At 40.6% G+C, this 24246-nt stretch overlaps 2 protein-coding genes and 1 pseudogene across 2 annotated transcripts; all 3 read right to left on the bottom strand.

Annotated features, from left to right (window-relative positions):
* LOC104858226 (olfactory receptor 2L3) lies at positions 1-939 on the bottom strand. The gene has a single exon (XM_010618314.1). The coding sequence runs from the start codon at positions 937-939 to the stop codon at positions 1-3; it is 939 nt and encodes a 312-aa protein (XP_010616616.1).
* Positions 940-9083: 8144 nt separating this feature from the next.
* LOC104858225 lies at positions 9084-10022 on the bottom strand (annotated as a pseudogene).
* A 5114-nt stretch (positions 10023-15136) lies between these two features.
* LOC104858224 (olfactory receptor 2L3) lies at positions 15137-16075 on the bottom strand. The gene has a single exon (XM_033766293.1). It carries the CDS (start codon positions 16073-16075, stop codon positions 15137-15139), a length of 939 nt encoding a protein of 312 aa, XP_033622184.1.
* Between the last annotated feature and the right edge of the window lie 8171 nt (positions 16076-24246).

Raw genomic sequence — 24246 nt, 5'->3', positions numbered from 1 at the left:
CTACATTGCTTTACAGCAGAACTTCCCAGCCACTCTCCTTAGGGCCCCCAGGACCTCCTTGTTCCTCAGGCTGTAGATCACAGGGTTGAGCACTGGGGTGAGGATGGTGTAGAAGACGGCTACCAACTTGTCTTCTGCTGGAGACCGGAGGGATTTGGGGCGGAGATAAGTATAAGCAAAGGGTACATAATAGAAAGTCACCACAGTGAGGTGGGCACTGCAGGTGGAATAGCCCTTCTTCCTGCCTTCCCGTGAGCGCATGTGGTAGACAGCAAGGAGCACTTTCCCATAGGAACCCAGGATGACAATGAAAGGAAACAGGACAAAGATAAAAGTGCTGAAGAACACAATGTACTCGTAGAGCCAGGTGTCCCCACAGGCCAGAGTCAGCATGGCTGGGATATCACAGAAGAAATGATCAATGGCCCTGGACCTGCAGTAAGGGATTTGGAGGACATAGACTGTGTGAGCACAGGAGTTGACAGCACCCAGGACCCAGGATCCCAGGATCATCAGCACACAGACTCTTCTGCTCATGTAGATGGGGTAGTGCAGAGGGAAGCAAATAGCCATGTAACGGTCATAGGACATAGACATTAGGAGCAGTCCTTCTGAACCTGCTAAAGTTGCAAAGAAAAAACACTGAACCCCACACCCAATGAAGGAGATGGACTTGTTCCCAAACAGGAAACCGGAAGCCATCTTGGGCACAGTGGTGCAGATGTAAATGAGGTCCATGAGGGAGAGCTGACTGAGTAGGAAGTACATGGGTGTGTGGAGCTGGGCGTCCAGGAGGATGAGCAGGACCATGGACAGGTTGCCAGTCAGGGCCATCAGGAAGGTGGGGACAGTGAGAGCGAAGAGGAAAAAGCCAAGGCTCGATGTGGGGAACAGACCCAGAAGGATGAAGTTGGTGGAGGTCTGATTGTAATTTTCCATTCGGCATTTGTTTAACTTTCCTGAGATTTCCTGCCATTATTAGGTACATATAGATAAAAAGTTATTGCAATTCTTTATTTCATTCACACTGATATATTCTACTATTACATCTCTGTATATATTAAGAAACTATTTTGAAAAATCAGCTACATTTTTTGCTTCATACATATTTCTAAAAATAAACGGGGAAATATAGAATTCCATGAATTGATGAAAATGATATAGTTTTATAATGCTTTGTTAGAATCAGATAATCTATTTGTTATTACTATGAGATGTTGTCCCATATGTGTATGTATAAAAATCAGTGGAATTATCTGAATGGTGGACTCAGATTTTAATATAGTTGTGATGAGCCCTTTCAGTGAGTTTTCCTCCTTTCTGAGGTGTGATTATGTTTAAAATTATTTTTGTGTAACAAAATGATATTTAATTTTGCATTTTCAGACATGTAATAAAGAATTTAAAGCTGTAATTTTAGATACACAAATCTCAAAAACCGAACAATAACACCCAAGAATCACCTCCCCATATTTTGCACAGCTGAGCCCGTTCTCTGTCCTGGTGATCTCCCGGGTGTCCTGAAGATCTGGACCTTTCCACAGCAGCCTTCCCCATTATCCTTCAGCCAGACGCCCTCCCAGGAGGTGAAGGAAACAACTGGCTCCTGGTTCCCGCATCTAATGTGTAAACCTACATTTATCTCAGGTCCACATACAAGACTTCTGTCAAGAGGCCAATAGACGTGAATTTATAGCAGTGTAAAATCCAGTCCGACCACCCAGGAGCCCGTCCCTTCTCCACTGTACCCACCAGCACTGTGGCCACTGTGCCCTGGCGCTGAATCTTCACCTCCCTTCTAGTCTTGCCATAACAGTTTCTAGTAAAGTACAAGTTGACATAGTTCCTCAGGCTATTTTAATAAATGATGTGTTCTGATCACATTTGTGCTATATAAGTAATTTTTTCTGCAGTCATTAAAAAATATATGACAGCAAGAAACACAACATTTTTAGGATTTGAAGAGCATGGTGTATATGTGAGTGTTCATATTCCTGTATCCTGAATCTTCTACCTCCAAGAATCCCAGGAGGCTGGGGCGACATCACCTCAGGAGGAAATAAGCCTGGTCCTGGTGTCCTGAGAGAGGAGGAGCAAAGCACCGGGCCTCGTCCTGCTGACCTGGGTCAGGCTGGGCGGATCCACGCTCGCGCATATACAACCCGCTGGAGTCGCACCAAACTGGAAGGGCACGGCCCGTGGGTGGAGTCTGCAGCCCACACATGAGGGGTCCACGAAGGGCTGCTGCGGTTTCCCTGACAGCTCAGGTGCCCACGACACGGCACAGTGGGCGCGGTGGGGAGACAGAGGCTTCTGGGCCCTCCCATCCCAAGGAAGTCTGAGCTATTCTCAATAGGCATCTATACATTTAGAAAACACTCTCACCCCAGTACTACTTCACTGGAATGTGGTGTTTAAAAATTAATAACTCTTAAAATAAGCTTTAGTGAAAAGCCCCATTAGATAGTGTTTTATAAAACACTTAGGAAAAGCTTTTATAATCAACAGATGCATGTCAGTTAAAATACTGCAGAGAGAAAAATGCTTTCCACTGAGAGCTAGTTGTACTCATAGGGAAAAACAAAACAAAGCAATACAAAACAAAAAAAAAAAAACAAAAGCAATGAGCTGGAGAAACAGAGACACCTGTGTTCCGGAAACCCAGGGAGCAGCAGACTCTCCCAATCGGCTTCCTCCTTCAGATGGCACAGGTGCAGCCCAGGCACCTGCAGGGTGACCTTGTCCCTGTTCCGACCTGCTAACCCTGCACACCAGGCCTTGTTCAGCAGTCAGTGCAAAAGCTCTTCCCACTAGGAAAGGGCAGCTCCTGTGCCTGAACCTCCACGTCCACTTCATCTCTGAACTGCTCCTTTCCCACACAGACTCCTGCACCCATTCACTAAGTTAGATTAGGTGTGGAGTTAAGTATGGGATGGGGGGTCACATTGGGATCCTTTCCACTGCAGACAGCGATCAGCATGGCCAACGGGGCCCACCAAGGGATGCACACCTATTCCAGCACCTCCTGGGCCTGCAGGAAATATTCCTACACCCAGGGATCCTCATGTACCTCACCAGGAACAGACTCAGGAAGGTTCAAATTGTCCCCACAGTTTCCCTGCCCAGGAGGTGAGCACAGGTCTGGACCTGATGCCCCTGCTCATCCTAGAAGAAGACCATTTAATGGGAAGCGTGGATTCTTCTGTAAATATCTAGTGTGTTTAATATTCAGAGAAATCTCACAATTTAAATAATTTGAGTTCATATATAATTTTAATTTATATCGTACGTATAGTGTTATTTAAAGCAGGCATAATTTCAAGAAGGAAGGATAAGTGAATGAATACCACAGCCTTGCTGTATTTATATATCAAGAAAGATAATTTATAGATAACATCAGCCATTCTCTGGGTCTATCTATCTCACTATGAACTCATTCATCTTAAGTGTCCCAAATAACTCTCACCTTTTCCCACATTTTATGATAATTTATAGTTTACATATAAACCACCTTCATATTTCAAAAATGTATTTACTGAGCACATTCACTCTCTGCATTTTAAGGAAAAATCCATCAATTATCTGGCATCTTTCTATTTATGTGTCTAAGTTTGAAAGTCACATTAGCTAAATAAAAATTCCTTTAATGCTGTCTTGTTTTAAAAAAAAAGTCTACTTGTAATCCCTGCTACTCCGGAATTTTCTTAGTTTAAGTGCCTTCTGCAGAGTATGGACTCCCCAGGAGCTGCACACAGATGCACCTAGAGTCCCAGCTCTCTCCTCTTCTCTCCCAGGTCAGAGGCGGCCCGCCTGGCCAGGCCCCTGGAGCAGAGCTCTTCAAGCCTCCCAGAGCATCCACAGCCCTCACCTACCTCAGAGCCAGCTCTGTATTGACCCCAGAGCTTGAGTCCTGCTCTCCTGACCTAGTGCTTAGAGGACCAGGGGCTCCTGGGAAAGACCTGGGAGACCTGGACCTCAGGGGCTGCTCAGGCAGCAGGCTTGGCCTGTGCCAGGGCAGGGAGGAGCCTGTGGGTGCTCAGTGCTTCCTGGGTGCTGCAGGTCCTTCCTGGCGATCCCGTTGTTCCTCTCAGACTCTCCAGGGTCCTGCATCTCACAGTCTGGTGGGACCCTGTGGGTAAATATTCCTGCTTTACCCCGTGTGGCTAGGATGCGTCTCTGTGGGTTTGCCAGTTTTGATTTTCCTGTGAAGCAAATTTACAATAATATAATATACTATATGATAAATTTAACATTAGCACATTATAAGAAATACTTGAAATACTTGGCATTTTAAAATTAATATTTAATTTCCTTACATACTGTTTACATCAAATGTTTCACATATTGACTATAATCACTAAATCACAAGAAAGTATTTAAGTGTTAAAAAGGATAAGTAACAGTTTGTCTAAAGATTTTTCAATCTGCTACATCTTTTCACCGAAAGTATTCCTTGTTTCATTGATTGTATTTTATTTTAGCTATTATTGCATTAATTTCAGCTCTGATATTTATTACTTATATTCTTCAATTGCTTAGAAATTTGATTTCTCATAATTACGTGGAAATATATCATTAGATTTCCTTTCTGATATTGCTCCGAATTTCTAACACAGAAAATAATAAGTTTTTAAAATTTCTCCAAACTTTTCCATAATTTTTAGGGTGTCTTTTTTCATTTTTATTTAAATCTATACATCTTTTAAGTTTTCTCTTTGATATCTTCAGAGACACTGTGCTCATTCAAAAGTGTGGCTTAATCTCTAAATATTTCTGTATTCTTGCAGTTATTATTAATATCTATTTTTTTCATTGCTATTTGATATGCAATGAGCTGTATTTTTTGTAGCTTGTGAATTATGACCTAAAGCACAGCTTTAGCCTATTTGGAAATAGTTTTGTGAGATGGTTTTGTTGAAAGAATATTTTGCAAATGGCTATTAGGTACAGTTGAGTTATACTGTAGATTAATTTCATTCTTTCTTGTGAATAGTGTTTTTGAGTTTGTATGATTCATCTCTGTATGAGAGTACAGTATTGAATTTAATCATAAGTGCTGTCTTGAAGCTTATCTTTTTTATGCTCAGTGCTGTTTCTTTTACTAAACTGAATGCATCAAACTTGTGTCATTAGCAAAAATATCTGCTCCTTACTACCAACTCCCAATGGTCTTACTTCTTTTTAGTTTGTACCAGGATCTTGTATGTTCTGTTTATAGATTCTCATATGATCTTTTTTCTGAATTTTTGAACCTTAACACAAGAACTAATATGCTTTCCTCGTCTTGATTTAGTGGTGAGACTTTCAACAGAATTGAATATTTAACTTACTGAATATTTTTCAAAGTAAGGGACAGAACATAAAGCTCTCACACAGAATTGCTAGAACTTTCAACAAAAGATTTTGAGACAGAGTTTCATTAAGTTGTTAAATTACAAGACTGGGATCAAACTCACAATCTTTCTGATCAGGTTCCTGAGTAATGGGATTACAGCCATGCATCACCAACCAGCTTTGATCTTCTCATTTCCAAAACTTCTGTTTTTTTCCCTCAAAATTCTTATGGATATACTTTCTCAGGTGTTGTGTTTTACTTCTCAATTGTTTACAATTTAAAAAATATTTTCTTTTTGAATTCATTGTTTTAACACTAACTTTGTTAATTCGTTGTCCAACAGTGCATCAATTTGTGTATCAAAAGATTTATGTATGGAAAGATTTTATACCTAGTTTTTTCATGTTTTAATGTGCATGTGTGGGTGTGTATGTGTGTGTGTGTGCGTGTGCCTGTGTAGTGTTTGTGTGTGCATGTTACCTGAATGTCCTGGCTGATGTATTAAGTACTATACAGAATTGGAGTGGTAATAATTGACATATTTGTCTTCTTCCTCCTGACTTTAGGAAAAAAGATTACCGCTTTTAAACTTGTTGTGTTATTGGCAGTAGCTTTAGTATAAATGTCTTTATCTGACTGAGATAAGGTCCATCTATTCCTAGTTTTACAGGATTTTATTATGAAGAGCTATGGAGTTTACTAAAAGCTTTTTGTGTGTCTACTAAGACGCTCCTATGATTTCTGTCCTCCCTTCTGTTCATGTGATACATTGCATTTATTGATTTGCAAATGCTGAACCATCCCTGCATTCATGGGATGAAGTCTACACAGTCCTAATGTGTGATATGTATTCTGTTTCCCAGTACCTTGATGAGGGTCTTTCCACCTATGTTCATAAGTGGGATTGGCTTGCCGTTTTCCTTTTTGGTTGACACCTTGTCCAGCTATGCAATCACGGTAATGCTGGCTTCCAGGAATGTGTTTGGCAGCACTCTTATCTCTTCTTTGCAGTTTCATTGGAGAGACTGAAGAGTATTTGTATGAGGTATTCCCTAAAGTACTTCAATAACTAGTGGTAAATCCATCACTTCTTGGATTTTCATAGCAGGTGGCTTTTTATTAGTGAGTTATTTGCCTGTTGTTGAGGTATTTCAAGATATTTTATGCTCTTGGTTCATGTTTCATAAGTTATAAATATATCAAAATCTATTCATTTCTTCTGGATTGTCTGATTTATTGAAAGACAAGTATTTTAAATAATCGCCAATAATCCTCTCAATTTCCATGACGATCGTGGTGATTTCACATTTCTTCTTGCACTGCTGTGGACTTTCCTTTCATTTCTTTTATTGAGATTAAGGAAGCCAACACATGGAAGTAGCTTTAATGCAAATCAGATAATCAGTAAACAACATCCAGTGACAAAAACAGAGATTCAGAATTCCTGAGGACATAAAGAAAATGGGTCCATAAGGTAACAATAAAAAGGAAGATTACAAGGCTCTGCAATTTCACATTTCATTACTAGGAAATCTGGAATGTGCTCAAATAGAACAAAAGTTACAGTTCCATTTTGAACTCACAGGTGCTCACCTATGATATTTCTAATAATCTTGACAGAGGAGAAAACATGATTTTTACAGCCATGTAACTTTTGAGTATCTAGAGTGCTGTGTACTGAGGATGTGAGCGATTGAATGCCTGACTTATGAAGTGTTGATACTGAAGACACTGCATTTAGCTTGGGTACACAGAAGGAGTCAGGAGGAGGATGGTAGCTAGGAAACCACGGAGGCAGTGTTAGATCTGCTACAAGAACTGCACATCACATTAAGAAAAATGATTTCATCACCATGAATTGAGATAGATGACTCCAGAGACAATTTTAATCTAGTTTAGTTTCTTTATTATTTTTATTGTGTATGTAAATGGAAACTACCGTGATTAGATAGATGCAAAGAATTAATTAGAATGATAACAAATTCTCTTGTAAAGTACTCTCCATAGTCCCTGCCTCTGTTTTAGCCTAATGAGCAACTAAAATTTCCATTTTCCAAAACTTAATATGAAATGTGATATTACAACCTAACACTTTGACTGTGCCTTAGATTGCTAGACTTATGTATCCTACCTGAATGAAAAGTTGTACCATTCAACATACTTCTCCCCACTTCCTGCCAATCAGGAATCCTGGTGATCACCATGTTATATCATTTTGGGTGCAATTAATTTCATTTTTCATTGAAAATGTGACTGGTATTATATAGCATTTATTTTTCTTCTTGCAGTGCTGAGCACCTAACCCAAAATCTTGTATAACTTAGGTAACCACTCTCCAGCTGAGGAACATCTCCAGGGCTTTAAAATTTTTATTCTAACGGCATTCTCCTCAAATTGCCAAGCTATCTGGGAACTTGTGTATGTCCTGCCTCAGTTTGTCCAGGATTTTGGATTAGGGAATTTTGCAACCAAGCTTGGCTAGTATTTGTACTTTTCATCTGAAAGTGATTTGGTTAACATTAGGTAAACATAAAGAGCTTTGTCTCATGTAGGAATATAATCAATTACCGATTCTACCTTTGACAGAACAGATGAGAATTGGCATTGGGATCCTCTCAAGGAAGTCTAGGGCCAGCATGCCTGAGAGACACTGGGCATTGGAGGTGGGAGAGAGGGAAAGGCTGCCCCTCCACAGGAATAAAAGCCTCTTTCCTCCTGACTGGAGAGGACCACATTCCTGCAGGACAGGTCTCCTTCTTCACACACTTCCTCATGAGCTCTCTCTGTGAAATTCCCACTATTCCATGTCTACTTTTCAATGTCTGTCAGGTGTGAATGGCAAAGCTTTGCTCCAGAGGGAAATAGAAATCATATCACTTCACATTTTATAGCCTTTAGTGTTTAGTTTTGACTCTGGAAAACAGCTAGAAGTTGCAAGGAGCAATTTCTGGTGCAGAAAGTGAAGGAAAATGCGGTTATATTATAGAGGTAGACTTTCCATTGGTTTTTCCTGGGCAGTAGAAATCTCTCTATTTTCTGTCCTATCTGAAAAGTACAGGCAAGCAGAGGACTTCCATAAATGTGTCTGTGCTGACAGCATCAGTGGAACAAGTGTATGAATCATGGGAGAGGATTTCAGTGAGGATTAATGGCAATGAGTACAAGAAATAATGTAAAAATTTTAAACATTCATATTTTGATCATTTTTTGTAGTAACATATTAATTTCACAAGATTTTACATATTAAGCTTAATAAACTAGCCCAAATTACAATAATATTTATAATGGTCAGGTTTAACAGGGCACAAATACATATATATTTTTTTTTCACACATATTAATTTTTTTCATATCTCACATTCCTAACATATTCTCAATACCTCACATTCTCATATCCTAAAATATTCTCATATCCTCATATTTTAAATCATTTCCACATTTTCCATTTAATTTCTCCAAGTTCTCAAAGTATTATGCTCACATTAATAAATCACCGAGGGTCATGATGCTGATGAGGCAGAAGCAAAAAGAACAAGAAAAGAACGTTATGTTCTCACATTAATAAATCACCGAGGGTCATGATGACATGAGGAAGAAGCAAAAAGAACAAGAAAAGAACATTGACTAGAATACACAATGATAGTAAGAAATTTTAAAGATTTAAAATTTACAGATTATTTCCAGAGACTTCAAAATTATAAATTTTTCATGTGAAATCCACTAATAATCATAGGGAGGAAAAAATGTACCTACATTTTCAGCGAGCAGATGCTCTGAGGGAGTCTCGTCAGGGCCCCCAGCACCTGCTTGTTCCTCAGGCTGTAGATCATGGGGTTGAGCAATGGGGTGAGGATAGTGTAGAAGACAGCTACAACCTTGTCCTCTGCTGGAGACCGGAGGGATTTGGGGCGGAGATAAGTGTAAGCACAGGGTACATAGTAGAAAGTCACCACAGTGAGGTGGGCACTGCAGGTGGAATAAGCCTTCCTCCTGCCTTCCTGTGAGCGCATGCGGTAGACAGCAAGGAGCACTTTCCCATAGGAAGCCAGGATGACCAAGAAAGGAAACAGGAGAAAGATGATGATGCTAAAGAAAACAGTGTACTCATAGACCCATGTGTCACCACAGGCCAGAGAAACCATGGCTGGGATCTCGCAGTAGAAATGATCGATGGCCCTGGACCTGCAGTAAGGGATACCAAGGACACAGACTGTGTGAGCACAGGAGTTGACAGCACCCATGGCCCAGGATCCCAGGATCATCAGCACACACACTCTTCTGTTCATGAGGATGGGGTAGTACAGAGGGAAGCAAATAGCCACCTAACGGTCATAGGCCATAGACATCAGGAGCAGTCCTTCTGAACCTGCTAAGGTCACAAAGAAGAAAATCTGCACCCCGCTCCCAATGAAGGAGATCGACTTGTTCCCACATAGGAAACCGGAAGCCATCTTGGGCACAGTGGTGCGGATATAAATGAGGTCCATGAGGGAGAGCTGACTGAGCAGGAAGTACATGGGTGTGTGGAGCTGGGCATCCAGGAGGATGAGAAGGACCATGCACAGGTTTCCAGTCAGGGCCATCAGGAACGTAGGGAAGGTGAGAGTGAAGAGGAAAAGGCCAAGGCTGAAGGGGGGGAACTGGCCCAGGAGGATGAAGTCGGTGGTTGTATGATTGTAATTTTCCATGGAGAATCAGCATGGTTCACCCTAAACACAGAAATATCAGTGAATAGGTATAGATCACTATCAAATTTGACAAATTCCATAGTATAAATACTTTATACTATGACGCCCCAGAGTGTCTGCACCATGCAGTTTCCGCTGCAACACAGGCTCTCCCACTCTGCTTCCTGTCAACAGAGGATTCTGAGAGACAGGAATTTACACATAATGCTGCTTTCAATGCATCTATTCTGATCGTTTTCAGAGGTGGAGCAAGCTAAATTCACCAAAAGTTCTCCTAAATTTTATTTGCGGTTCGTCTTCTAAGAAATCCTAGATTCAACTTTTAAAAGCCTCTAAAACGAGTGTCCAACACTTAAATACTAATAAACAGATAAATGTCTCAGGTTCATGACGCAGTCTGCCGGCTTCCTCAGCAATCTGCATCTGTTCTTTCTTCTCTCACTGCCTGAAGTACCCGAACGCCCCTGAGTGGCCATGCACTGAGCCTCCCGCCGGTGCAGGGCTGAGCTCTGACCCTGAGAAGGAAGTGGGTCCTCCTGACAAGGATTCTGTGTCATCTCTGTGGAAAGCCACCGCAGTCCTTGCGCACACCTGGCCATACTTGCGTCTGCCTGTCCACACCTCTAGGAGATGCTCTGCACTGACCTCGGGGCACTTGAATTCTTCACTCTGTGAGGGGCGTTCTGTGGACTCTCAGGTGCCAGAGAGGACCCAAATAAGGAGAGGAGAGTTCTGCCAGTGTGTGGGGAGCTCTCCTAGGTCCCCTTTTCTGTGAGGATTTCCACAGTAGATGCACTGAACAGCAAAGACTGCACAGGGGCCGAGATTATTCTGCTCACCTGGGAAGAAATGGCTTCACTACACAATGACATAATATTTATTTTCAATATCTTCCATGGTATAATGAACAATTTGGGGGATATAAAGAAGCCCATAGAATCTGGTGATATTTTGTGCATCTGAGTGTCCCTGACTTATATGCCTCCCCGAAGGTCCCCAGTGACACAGCAGCATTAATCCATAAGCAGGTAGTAGGAGGAAGGCACCTCATCGATGTGCAGAACCCACTGCATGGAGCTCTTTGGAATGAAATCGGTCTCATTGTCCTACACTGCATGAGGTCACCACCTAAAGTTTAGGTTGAAACTTGTTCTAGATCATTCCATTGACATTTAAGAAAAGTAGACTCTGGTGGGAATGTCACACAGCGTCTTTCAGAAGTCAACCTGGAGGAAGACAGCTGCCTGTGAGGAGACACTGGGTGCACACTTGGTGGAGACCTGGTGTGAGACAGCGCTGCACAGGAACTGCTAGTGTAATGACTTCATCATGATCGCCATCATCCCGTGGGTGTAGTCAGCATTGTGAGAATAAATACAGCCGTGCTTCTCCAATGGTGTAGAACTCAAGTTGTTTTATAAACTATGTGTGCTCAGATCTCAATTAAGCATTTTCATGTCTCTAAAGTAGATATTAGTACTATTATTTTTCTGAAATGTTGTCCTCTGCACAGATATGAGATAAGTGTATTGCAAAATTAGAAATATAAAGCTAGAAATGGATATGAACACAAATTCACACAGCTACTCTTGATGTGGTTCCTGGAATCTTTTCCAAAATGTGTTTTGAATTATAAAAATTGTGGATTTCTTTATTTAACCAATTTCACGTTTTTAAAATAGGAAATACTCTTTCACATTTTTATATGGAAATGATCGTGATAATTTCCAGATACTTGAGTGCAATAAAATGCCCTCGTAGAAGATAAAAGAGAAAGTAGGAGGTAGTATTAAGTTGACAAATGCTCAGATTCACTCACCACTCTTGAGAAAAACAACAAAGAACACAAGCAAAAAGCAAAACAAATAGATTGTAAGAAGACAAAATTCAGCCTCTACTATGAGTTTGTGTTTAGAGTAGAATTTACCTTTCTGTGTCCTTGAGCACACAGACAGCACATGCAGTACATTGTGCTCTCCTGGCTTCCACTGTGTCCTACGGCACAGGGCACAGGCTCCTCACTGGATCCAAACTCAGTTTTTGTTGTCTGCACCTTATACCACTATGTCTGTGTTCAGTGGTATAAAAAATACAGCACCTTATACTGAAATTCAACTTCCAGTCTGTTTCTGAAATTAAGCTTTCACAAGCGTATTCCAGAATTTCTCCTCCCAATTAGTAACCAAAGAGATAGGTGGCATTATTACCTCTTACTACCTCCACACATTGGAAAACTCCCTGACTTGATTACCTGTTGTGCTGCTGTGTGTTGGAGTTCCTGGACAAAATACCCAACACCCACTGCTTAGAAGATCAGTTTAGTTCAGCTCCTGCTTTTATGAGGGGCTGGTATCAATGCAGGAGCTGTGTAGCAGAAGGGCCAGGAGAAACCACCTGCTCAGTCCACAGTGGTCAGAAGGCTGAGAGGCAGGAACCTGAGAAGGAGGCGCAGCCTCAAGGTCTCCCCAACAGTGTCCACCTGAGCCGAACGCTAGGCCTCAGCAGCACCTCCAGCCTGGAACTTCACTGGATGAATCCTAAGGTAGGTGATCACACCCAAGACAGTCAGGCTTCAGAGCTTCAGGACCGAATCCAGTGGACAATGAGCCCACAGTCACAGGTGCACAAAGTCATGCTTCCCAGTGGACCTTTTCACTATTCTCCTGTCAAATGCCTCTCATTCCCCACCTGGCATTACAGAGCCCTCCCGGAGACTGGGAAGAAACCAGCACCTTTAATAATGGAGCTGAGGAGTGATTCTCAGGACAGCCCTATCCCTGGGGAAGGTCCACTGAGACTGACAGGAGGGCCAGTCACCGAGCACACTGACTGGCCTGAGGCCAAGGTGAGGACAGAGCCCTGTGGGCACAGGGGTCTCTGCAGGCTGCCCTGGGGAGGACCAGGCAGCTTCATCTGTACTTTCCAGGGCTGTACTGCTCTGGTTTCTTAAGGCGCCTTCTGTGTCCACGCCGTAACTCAGGGCCTGTGTGGCTGTGATGTGCCTGCACATACTCATAATTTCCTAAGTTGCTCATAGTGACAGAAAGTGCATGAAAATGACTGCATTTAATTAGAGTATAGAAATAGAAAATTTTAGAAATGTGCATACATGCTATTATACAATGTCCAATTATTTCCTTTGAAAAGTCCGTTGAATTATGACCAATCTCATCATTTTAAAATAGGTAATGAAAATGATAAAATTAGGAACATTGTAATTGTAGGGAGTTATTCACAAAATATTCAGAGATTAACTTTTGTTACAAATAGAAGCGTTATTATGTTCATGAATTTCTCATTTCTAAGAAATCAATAACATGTTCTCTTCAGAAATGAACAGCGTTGCATCAAATTTTTGTGTAAGGATTTAACAATATTTGAATTGTTAGTATTCAAGACAGAAACAATTCCTGAAGTAAAAATCCACACACTGAATGCCCTGTCTTTGCAAGTTGAAGAGCCTCTCTGTTGCCCTCAGGAAACGGCCATGGATATTACAGCAGAGCCCACCTGGCCCTCCAGGCCCTGTGCGGACAGAACTGTGAGGAGGAGGAGGAGGAGGTGAGAGACCTTGGAGGTGGACGGAGGACATGAGGAGGACTCCATGACCCAGGCTTTCTCGGTGGCGTCTCTGGCTCCCTGGGCCAGGTCCCGTGATGGGAGGAGGAGACACAGTTGGAGCTGAGTGTGTGGGACCGGGGGCTTTTTTCTGACCAGGACAGGGAGTCTCCTGGGAGATCAGGCTTTTGTGGGTGATATACGGTGGGGTGGACAGGACACAGGAGGACCAGGGCATCCCCTGAGCCCCACCTGGCCTGGAGACCTGGGGAGCTGTCTTTCTGAGGGTGATGTGCAGGGGCCATGACCTTCACCATCCCCACTATAACCATGCAATGATCATGGACAGCCAGGGGTCTTGGCTCAAACTGAAAGAATTTAGTGGTCACAACTCAAGTAAAATAGAGGTGTTGCTCTCACTTGTCTATGAAAGTCTTCTTTTGTCCACAGGAATTACTCACTACAGTTCACAGCTCTGTAGATGAACAAGCACCCTCACTCATTTTTAAGGAAGCCCATTCTGTGTGCCAAACAGCAAGACCCGAGTGACAAAGGTATATGTACTGCAGTGGCACAGGTCATGGTTTAGACTCTCAAGAGGCTGAGAAAGCAGCACTGCCTGAGCCCAGGAAGTAAAGGCTACTCTGGGGGAAGCAGTGACACCTTGTATCAGAAACACTGTAGAGGACCTGTGAAATAAAGACAAACCATTCCTACACATTGAGTAGGACATGCATGGATTTCTGGGATTTATGAATGGGCATCTGTGTGTTAAGTTATACTTATCTGAAGAATCAAGAGTTGACAGATAATGTCCTATATTTTCATGAGTTGTATTCCATTTTCATTCAGTGTCATTCAAAATGCACTGCCTTTTAGGTGGGAATCTTGTATGCTGATGCTAATCAGCATTTAGAGTACTGCTGTGTTGAGAAGAGAGATCCTGTAGGTCAGCAGGAGACAGGAGGCAGAGGTGATGGTGAGGTAGAGAGAGTTTGGGTCTCTGTTCCATCACCCTGTGCTAATGTGAGTTCCAGATGTGCAGGACTGATCGGTACATGCAGGTGAGGTTGTGAACTCAGGCATCTTTCCTGTATTCCTACTACACAGGAGAAAATTCACTAACAATTTAACTAATCACATACATTTGGAGAGGTCAGCATAAGAAAGAAGCAAGGGCAATGGGAAAAGTGTGTTCCTATGAGAGTGAGTAGTGTGAGGGGAGTTTGCAGGATGTGCGTTTTAGTATAATTTCAAAAAATTAAATACCATGTAAAGCTTTTCATCACAGAACATATTCAAAACAACTGCAAAGTTTTCCACACTTTCCATTTCAATATGTACATACTAATAAAATAGGGGACAAGAGCGACAGACTATATTTTTATTGGAAAGGTGAGACAAAGTGAGTGAAATTGAATACACTAGAAATAATTTTATCATTTCATGTCTCAAAATTTGAAAATCTTAAACCTTATTTCAGCTTCCCGAGGCCTCAACATTAAGCACTGTTCTGCTCCTTATCCAAAACTGAAAACACTGAGGCAGAAATTCACCTACATTGTGGTCGGACAGAGCCTCCCAGCCACTCTCCGCAGGGCCCCCAGCACCTCTTTGTTCCTCAGGCTGTAGATCACGGGGTTAAGCATTGGGGTGAGGATGGTGTAGAAGACGGCCACCAACTTGTCCTCTGCTGGAGAACGGAGGGATTTGGGGCGCAGATAAGGGAAAACAAAAGGTACGTAGTATAAAGCCACCACAGTGAGGTGGGCACTGCAGGTGGAACAGGCCTTCTTCTTGCCTTCCCTTGAGCTCATACGGTAGACAGTAAGGAGCACTTTCCCGTAGGAACCCAGGATGACTAAGAAAGGGAGCAGGAGAAAGAGGACACTGCTGAGAAACACAGTGTACTCATAGACCCTGTTGTCCCCACAGGCCAGAGTCAGCATGGCTGGGATCTCGCAGTAGAAATGATCGATGGCCCTGGACCTGCAGTAAGGGATGTGTAGGACATAGACTGTGTGAGCACAGGAGTCGACAGCACCCATGGTCCAGGATCCCAGGATCATCAGCACACACACTCTTCTGTTCATGCGGATGGGGTAGTGCAGAGGGAAGCAAATAGCCAAGTAACGGTCATAGGCCATAGACATCAGGATTGGTCCTTCTGAACCTGCTAAGGTCACAAAGAAGAAACACTGCACCCCACACCCAATGAAGGAAATAGACTTGTTTCCAAACAGGAAACCGGAAGCCATCTTGGGCACCGTCGTGCAGATGTAAATGAGGTCTATGAGGGAGAGCTGACTGAGCAGGAAGTACATGGGTGTGTGGAGCTGGGAGTCCAGGAGGATGAGCAGGACCATGGACAGGTTGCCAATCAGGGCCATCAGGAAGGTGGGGACGGTGAGAGCGAAGAGGAAAAGGCCAAGGCTGGATGAAGGAAACAGGCCCAGGAGGATGAAGTCAGTGGAGGTCTGAATGTGATTTTCCATCAAGCATTCATTTCGATTTTCCTGAGATTGCCTGCAGTGATGCGGTACATGTAAATAAGACATTATTTCAATTCATTACTTTACTATGGCTGACATATTCAACTGTTATAGCTATTTAGTAAAGAATAAATTGTTTAAAATTGACTTTCATTTTATGCCTCACACATTAGCCTGAAAATGGCAAAGATGTTTTTTAACGAAATGTAACAAATCTGTGAATTCATCAAAATAACATATTTCTCTCATGCCTTTATTCAAACTCCTTTTGTTCCCTTACAAAATCAGTTGTCATCAAGAAGAAATCTTCCATGAAAGGTGCACATATTTCAGTGAATGGAAGTATCTCAATTTTATATAGACATCTTCATTCATGTTAATGACCCTGAGTGATGGTTTTACTTTCTGTTTGAGGCGTATTGTTTTTATAAACTTTTAACATTTAGGTATTAAATGTTAGTTCATTGCAGGAGAAATTTAATGACGAATTGATAGACAAACTTGTAAAAGAATATAATAAAAAAAACAAGAAAAGAAAAATCCAAGAGAATCTTCCACTGTGTTTTGCCTATGGCGGATCTTCTGTTTTCTTGCTCGGAAATGGTCCTAATGACCTAGAGCTTTGCAGAGGGAAGGTTCCTAATCCCCAACAAGCAGAAATCTTACAACTCTGGGGCAGATCAGCTCTCCCAGGACAGGGAAGGCACTGGCTCCCAGCACATGAGCCTGGGCCCTCAACATCTGACCATGCTGTATCTGCATGTCCACCTATGATAATGAAGTCAAACGCAGGTACGTGAGATTACAGTCTCATGAAACTGAAGCCAAGTGACCCCAAAAATGTCCAGTATAGGACAATCAAGCAACATTCTTCAGTGTCCTGAAATTGAGTTCTCCAAGAGATGCCTCTGTCCTTCCAGTGCTTTTATACCAGTTTCTAGTGAAAAAGAAAAAAGCATGTCATTCCCTGGATGGTTTTATTATATATCATGGTAGTCTCTTCAGTTAGATGAACAGTTTCTGTTTTCAGCCACATAGAAAGGCAACAAAACAGAGAACGTTTTTCAGGTTTGAAGGGATTTGGAGAGCACAGTGAGGACACATTTACTGTGTTCTTCTAAGCCGTAAATAACCAGCAAGCCCACAAGACTTTATGTGCATCACTGCAGGAGGAAATAAGCCTGAACCAGGTGTCCTGAGAGAGGATGAACAAAGCCCACGGTCTCCTCATGTGGACCTGTGTCAGGCTGAGTGGATCTCCAGGTCCCTGTGTCCCTGTCCTGTCCTGCGCCCCTTGCACACCGGGCCGTGTTCAGCAGTCAGTGCAAAAGCTCTTCCCACTAGGAAAGGGCAGCGCCTGTGCCTGAACCTCCACGTCCACTTCATCTCTGAACTGCTCCTTTCCCCACAGACTCCTGCACCCATTCACTAAGTTAGACTAGGTGTGGAGTTAAGTATGGGATGGGGGGTCACATTGGGATCCTTTCCACTGTAGACAGTGATCAGCACAGCCAACGGGGTCAGCCAAGGGATCCACATCTGTTCCAGGACCTCCTGGGCCTGCAGGAAATATTCCTATTCCCGGGGATCCTCATGCACCTCACCAGGGTCAGACTCAGGAAGGTTCAAATTGTCCCCACAGTTTCCCTGCCCAGGAGGTGAGCACAGGTCTGGACCTGATGCCACTCCTCATCCTACATAAAGACCATTTAATGGGCAGCGTGGATTCTCCTGTAAATATCTAGTGCGTTTAATACTCAGGGAAATCTCACAATTTAAATCATTTTAGTTCATATATAATTCTAATTTATATCGCACATATAGTGTTATTAAAAGCAGCCATAATTTCAAGAAGAGAGGATATTTGAATGAATACCCCAGCCTTGCTATATTTATATATCAAGAAAGGTAATTTACAGATAACATCAACCGTTCTCTGGGTTTATCTGTCTCATTATCAACTCTCCTTAAGTGTTAGGAATAACTCTCACCTTTGCCCACATTTTATGATAATTTATGGTTTAGATATAAACCACCTTCGTATCTCAAAAATAATGTATTTCACTTGATCTTAGCCAAAAGGCCGAGAAGCGATAAAAAAAATAATGTATTTAATGAGCACATTCACTCTCTGCATTTTAAGGAAAAGTCCATCAAGCATCTACCATCTGTGTATTTATGTGTCTAAATTTGAAAGTCACATTGGCCAGTTCAAATTTCCTTTAACGCTGTCTTGTTAAAAATATAAAAAAAGTGTCTGCTTGTAGCCCTTGCTCCTCCTGAATATTGTTACTGTAAGCAACTTCTGCAGCGTGTTGACTCCCCTGGAGCTGCACAGGGATGCACCCAGAGTCCCAGCTCTCTTCTCTCCTAGCGTGAGGGCACCCGGCCTGGTCAGTCCCCTGGAGCAGAGCGCTTCCAGCCTCCCAGCTCCTCTGCAACCCGAACTCACCTCAGACCTGGTTCTGAAGTGACAGCGGACCCCGATTTCTGCTCTCCTGACCAAGTGCTTGGAGGCCTGTGGTCTCCAGGAAAGGTCCTGGGGGTTCTGGCCTGTGGGGATCCCTCAGGCTGCAGGCTGGGCCTGTGCCAGGACAGGAGGAGCCCGCGGGTGCTCAGTGCTTCCTGGGCACTGCACTTCCTTCCTGATGATCCCGCAGTTCCACTGAGACTCTCCAGGGTCCTGCATGTCACAGTCTGGTGGGACCCTGTGGGTAAATATTCCTGCTCACCCCGTGTGGCTAGGATGCATCTCTGTGGATTTGCCAATTTTGATTTTCCTGTGAAGCAAATATACTATAATATAATATACTATATAATAAATTTAACATTAGCACATTAGGAGAATTTGTTGCAATAATGGCATTTTAAGACTAATATTTAATTTTCTTAGGTACTATTTATATCAAAATTTTCAAATTTTTTTTTAAATCTTTTTTATTGAGTTTATTGGTACAATCTAGGTATACAATGCAGTTACATTCATTTTTGGGTTCCTGTACTTTTACATGATAGGTCTTGGTTCTCATTTTTCCCCTTGTCCCTGCCCTCCCTTCACCCCCTCCTCCCTTTCCCATTTACAAACATTTTATTTCCATTTTTTCAGTTTCTCATATTTTTTTCCTCTCCCTTATTACCTTTCCCCCACCCTTCCCACTTTCCCTACACCTTTAGCCCTTTACTTCCTATTTCACATTATTAATTATCTCTTTAGGATCCTGTGTACTATTATAATTTTTCACACCAGAGAAACTATTCTGTATTTCAGTTAAAGAAATCTCTGTATGAACATTAAAAATAGGGAATCCTAAAATAAAACTAAAAAGGAAAGTAAAAGAGAAAAGGCAATGATGTAAGATTAAAATAATCCTTAATTCTGAAGATGAAAATTGTCACTGAACATATTTAAATTGCTTCTTGTTCTTGTAGTCTTATTTTATTCTTTTTTAATGATATTACTGTAGAATGTTCTCTTTCCTGATGATGATTTAAATGCTTAAAAAAAATGGTGCCAGGTACCACAACAGTAACAGAACTTTGCTGTTTTCTGGGTATTATTCTTTTCTTTGTTTTTCTGTTTTTGTTTTTTTTTTAATGGAATGTGCTGTATGTCTATGATTTTGTTCAGATGACTGCAGAACCTAGAAAAGCTATTGCTGCTATTGATGCATAACATACTGGTATTATTGGTCTTTTTATATAAATATGAATATATATATATATACATATAGATACAGATATACATATATACATATAGATATAGATCTATATACATATAGATATATAATTTAAACTTTTGGAAACTTTAAACTTTGCTGTCAACTTTGGAAAAAGTTATCCCAATTTACTGTGTTGAGTTGGCATTGTACAGAAATTGATAGCCATATTGGTCTAGAAATGTTAATTTTTAATTATTTTTTTCCATTTGTACAGGGGTAATACACTGTATTAAATATGTAAGGTCATATCTACATGGGTTTGATTACAGAAATTAATAAAGTATTCTCTAAATAATGAAATTTTTCACATATTGACGATCACTAAATAACAAAAAGTTTTTTCAGTGTTAATAAGGATAAGAAACATTTTGTCTAAAGGTTTATCAATCTGCTTCATCTTTTCAAAGAAACTATTCCTTGTTTCATTGTTTGTGTTGTATTTTAGCTATTTTTCCATTAATTTCAGCTCAGATATACATTACTTATATTCTTCAATTGGTTTGAAGTTTGATTTCTCATTATTTTATTAGTTTGAAATGTATCATTGAATTTCCTTTCTGATATTACTCTGACTTTCTACCACAGATAATTATGTTTTTGGAATTTTTTCAGTTTTCTATAGTTTCTAGTGTGTCTTCTTTTCATTTTTATGAGACCACATACATTATTTAAATTTTCCCTTTGATATCTTCAGACACTGTTCATTCAAAACTGAGTAGTTTAATCTCTAAATATTTCTGCATTACTATAATTATTCTTGATATCTATTTTTATTTCATTGCTATTTGATACAATGAGACATATTAATTTTTCAGCTTCTGAAATAAGGTGTAAAGCACAATATTAGCCTATTTGGAAATGGTTTTGTGAGATGGTATTGTTGGATAGACAATTCTGAAAACGCCTGTTAAGTATAACTGAGTTGAGGCATTGAGGCCATGAGATTCTTCACAGGCAACCCCTTGGTCATTCTGCTGTAACCACTTGAGTTCTCATGAGAGGGCTGTGTTCGGTCCTGTGCACACTCTGTCAGCTTCCACTTGAAGCAGGAGCCCTGCTCCCACCTGTTCCAAGGAGGTGCGGTCACCTTGTTGTCACGTAGCCTTCACCAAAACTTCAAAGATGGGGACATGGTGACCTCAAAACTCTAAAACTGTGAACTAAACAATACTTTCTCTTTGCAAAGTTAGATGCTTCAGGTATTTTACTGTGGTGAGTTGAAGCTGCCCGTATGATTTGGCCTAACGTATACAAATCAATAAAAATGATACATCACATTAATACAATTAAGCAAAATATGATCATGTTAATAGATGCCAAGTTTTTGAGAAAATTTATTATTCTTTCAGGTTAAAAACTCTTAAATTAGGCATAAAAAGCACGTCCTTCACCACAAGAAAGACCATGTATGATGACTCAACAGCTAGCATCATAACAAAGGAGAAGTTAAAGGTTTCTATTTTAAAACCTGTGAAAACATAAGAATGCTTATTCTAACCATTTTAGTACGAAATATTTATATATACTATCATTTTATTTTTTAATCTGAAGGATAGTTTTGCAGGATATTTTAATGAAGTTTAGCAGTACTTTTCTTTCTGTGCTTGAAATAAATTATTCCTTGCCCTTGTGTCCTTTAGAATTCACCTAAATAACAAACTAAATCCCTACATTTTAGAAATTTTCTGATATAATTGCATCAAATAGGTTTTCTACATCATTAAACTATATTTATTCTGTGGCTTCCTTGAGTGCTGTTTGTTTTATGTTTTGTCTTCTTATGCTGTCCCACAAATCTTGTACATTCTGTTATTGTTGTGCTTCATTGTATATAAGTGTGATTATTTTTGCTTCTACTTGATCTACACTATTGCTGAGGCTTTTAACTGAATTTTTAATTTAAATTACTAAGCTTTTCTTTTTCAACACTAGAGATGAGAAATAGGTACTTCATATTGAGCTATATCTGTAGGCCTTTCAAAAGATTGTGAGACAGAGTCACACTAAGTTGCCAAATTGCATAACCTGGTATTTGCAATCTTTCTGCCTCTGCACTCCAAACCCCGGGATCAGAGACATAAACCACCACACCCAGTTTGTTGAGCTTTTCATTTCCAAAACTTTTATTTGGTTCTTCTTGAGAATCTCTACCTGTTTATTGAAAGCTACATATCCAGTATTTTCTTCCTCAATTCAGTTTTTTATTTTATCTTCATTGAATTTGTTGACTACTTTTAGAATTATGCTTTTTTTCTTTTTATTGAGTTTATTGGTACAATCTAGGTATACAGTACAGTTACATTCATTACTGGGATCCTGTATCTTCACATGACAGGACTTGGTTCTCATTTTTTCCCCTTGTCCCTGCCCTCCCTTCACCCCCTCCTCCCCTCCCCATTAACAGACACTTTATTTCCATTTGTTCATTTTCTAATATTTTTTCTTTTCCCTTATTTCCTTTCCCTACCCTTCCCACTTTCCCAATACCTTTAGCCCTTTTCTTCCTACTTCACACTCTTAATTATGCCATTAGGATCTTGTGTACTATTATAGTTTTTCATGCCAGAGAAACTATTCAGTATTTACACATGTGCGGCTTATTTATTTCACTTAACAGTATATCTTCACCATGTGTTGATTTTCCTATGAATGACTCTAATTTATCATTCTTTATGGCTGAGTAGTGTTCCATTTTATGGAAAAACCACATCTTCTTTATCCAGTTTCCAACAGATGGGCAGATGGGCTGTTTCCAAGTTTTAGCTATTACAAACTGCGCCGCTATAAACATTGGTGTACTTATATCACTGTGGTATGATTCTTTAAATCTTTTGGAAAGATACCCAGCAGAGGGATGGATGGGTCAAATGGAACCTCTAGACCTAGCTCTTTGAGGTATCTCCGTAGTGGTTGCATCAGTCTGCACTTCCACCGACAATGGAGAGGGGTTCCTTTCTCCCCACAACCCCGCCAATATTTGTTATTGTGTGATTTCTTTATAGCAGCCATTCTTTATGGAGTGAGGTGGAATCTCAGTGTTGTTTTCATCTGCATCTCTTGAATGACCAGTGATGTGGAACATTTTTTCATATATTTCCTTGCTGCTTTTACTTCTTTGTCTGAGAAATGTCTGTTCATTTCAGATGCCCATTTTTGAATTGGGTCTTTATATTTGGGGGGTTTTGATTGTTTTGAGTTCTTTATATATTCTAGATAATAGTCCTTTGTCTGAGGAGCAGCTGGTAAAAAATTTTCCCACATTGTAGGTTCTGTCTTAGTTCTGTTGATGGTTTCTTTTGCAGTGCAGGCGCTTCTCAATAAGATGAGATTCCAGTTGTTGATTCTTTCTCCCAGTTCCCATGCTAATGAGGACTTGTTCATAAAGTCTTTTCCTACGCCAATGTCTTCCAGAGTTCTCCCTAATTTAACTTCCAGCAAGTTTAGTGTTTCTGTTTTAATATTTAGATCTTTATTCCACTTTTATTTTAATTTAGTGCATGTTGAAAAATACAGGTCTAGTTTTAATCTTTGGCAGATTGAGATCTAGTTTTTCCAACACCATTTATTAAAGAGGCTATCTTTCCTCCAGTGGGGATGGTCAGATCCTTTGTCAAAGAAGAGGTAGCTGAGTACATCTGGAGTTGTTTTGGTGTCTTCCAGTCTTTTCCACTGATCCACAGATCTGTTCCTTTGCCTATACCATGTGGTTTTTATCACAGTGGCTTTGCAGTATAGTTTCAGATTGGGAATTGTTATACCCTCTCCTATGTGTCTGTTGCCTCAGATGGCTTTTGCTATTCTAGGTCTCTTATGGTTCCAAATGAATTTTTGGATTCTTCTTTCTAGTTCTGTGAAGTATAGCATTGGAATTTCAATTGGTATTGCATTGAATCTGTATAGCAGTTTTTGGTAGTATAGCCATTTTCACTATGTTGATTCTTCCTACATAGGAGCAGGGGATATCTTTCCATTTTCTTATGTCCTCTTCTATCTCTTTTTTCAGAGTGCTGTAGTTTTCAATGAAGAGATATTTTGCTTCTTTTGTTAGGTTGATTCCTAGATACTTCATTTTTTGGATGCTATTGTAAAAGGAATTTTTTCCCTTATTTCTGTCTCCATGAGTCTGTTATTTGTGTATAAGAAGGCTATTGATTTTGGGGTATTCACCTTGTATCCAGATACTCTACTGAATCTGTCAATTAAGTCTAGAAGTCTTTTGGTGGAGCTTTTTGGGTCTTCAATGTAGAGTATCATATCATCAGCAAATAATGACAGTTTAACTTTTTCCTTTCCTATCTTTATTGCTTTAATTTCTTTCTCTTGTCTAATTGCTATGGCTAATGTTTCCAGAACTATATCAAAGGGGAGTGGTGATAATGGGCATCCTTGTCTTGTTCCTGATTTTTACGTGAAGGTTTTCAGTTTTTGACCATTCAATATGATGTTGGTTGTTGG

This window comes from Fukomys damarensis, unplaced genomic scaffold (assembly GCF_012274545.1).
Source record: "Fukomys damarensis isolate Sample0158 unplaced genomic scaffold, DMR_v1.0_HiC HiC_scaffold_3, whole genome shotgun sequence".
NCBI lineage: Eukaryota > Metazoa > Chordata > Mammalia > Rodentia > Bathyergidae > Fukomys > Fukomys damarensis.
Note: the sequence above shows the minus strand (reverse complement) of the source record. Positions and strands in the feature narration are given on the sequence as shown.

What these genes read in the sequence shown, in the direction of transcription:
- LOC104858226 (XM_010618314.1), bottom strand. Translation starts at nt 939, where the DNA reads ATGGAAAATTACAATCAGACCTCCACCAACTTCATCCTTCTGGGTCTG.
- LOC104858224 (XM_033766293.1), bottom strand. Translation starts at nt 16,075, where the DNA reads ATGGAAAATCACATTCAGACCTCCACTGACTTCATCCTCCTGGGCCTG.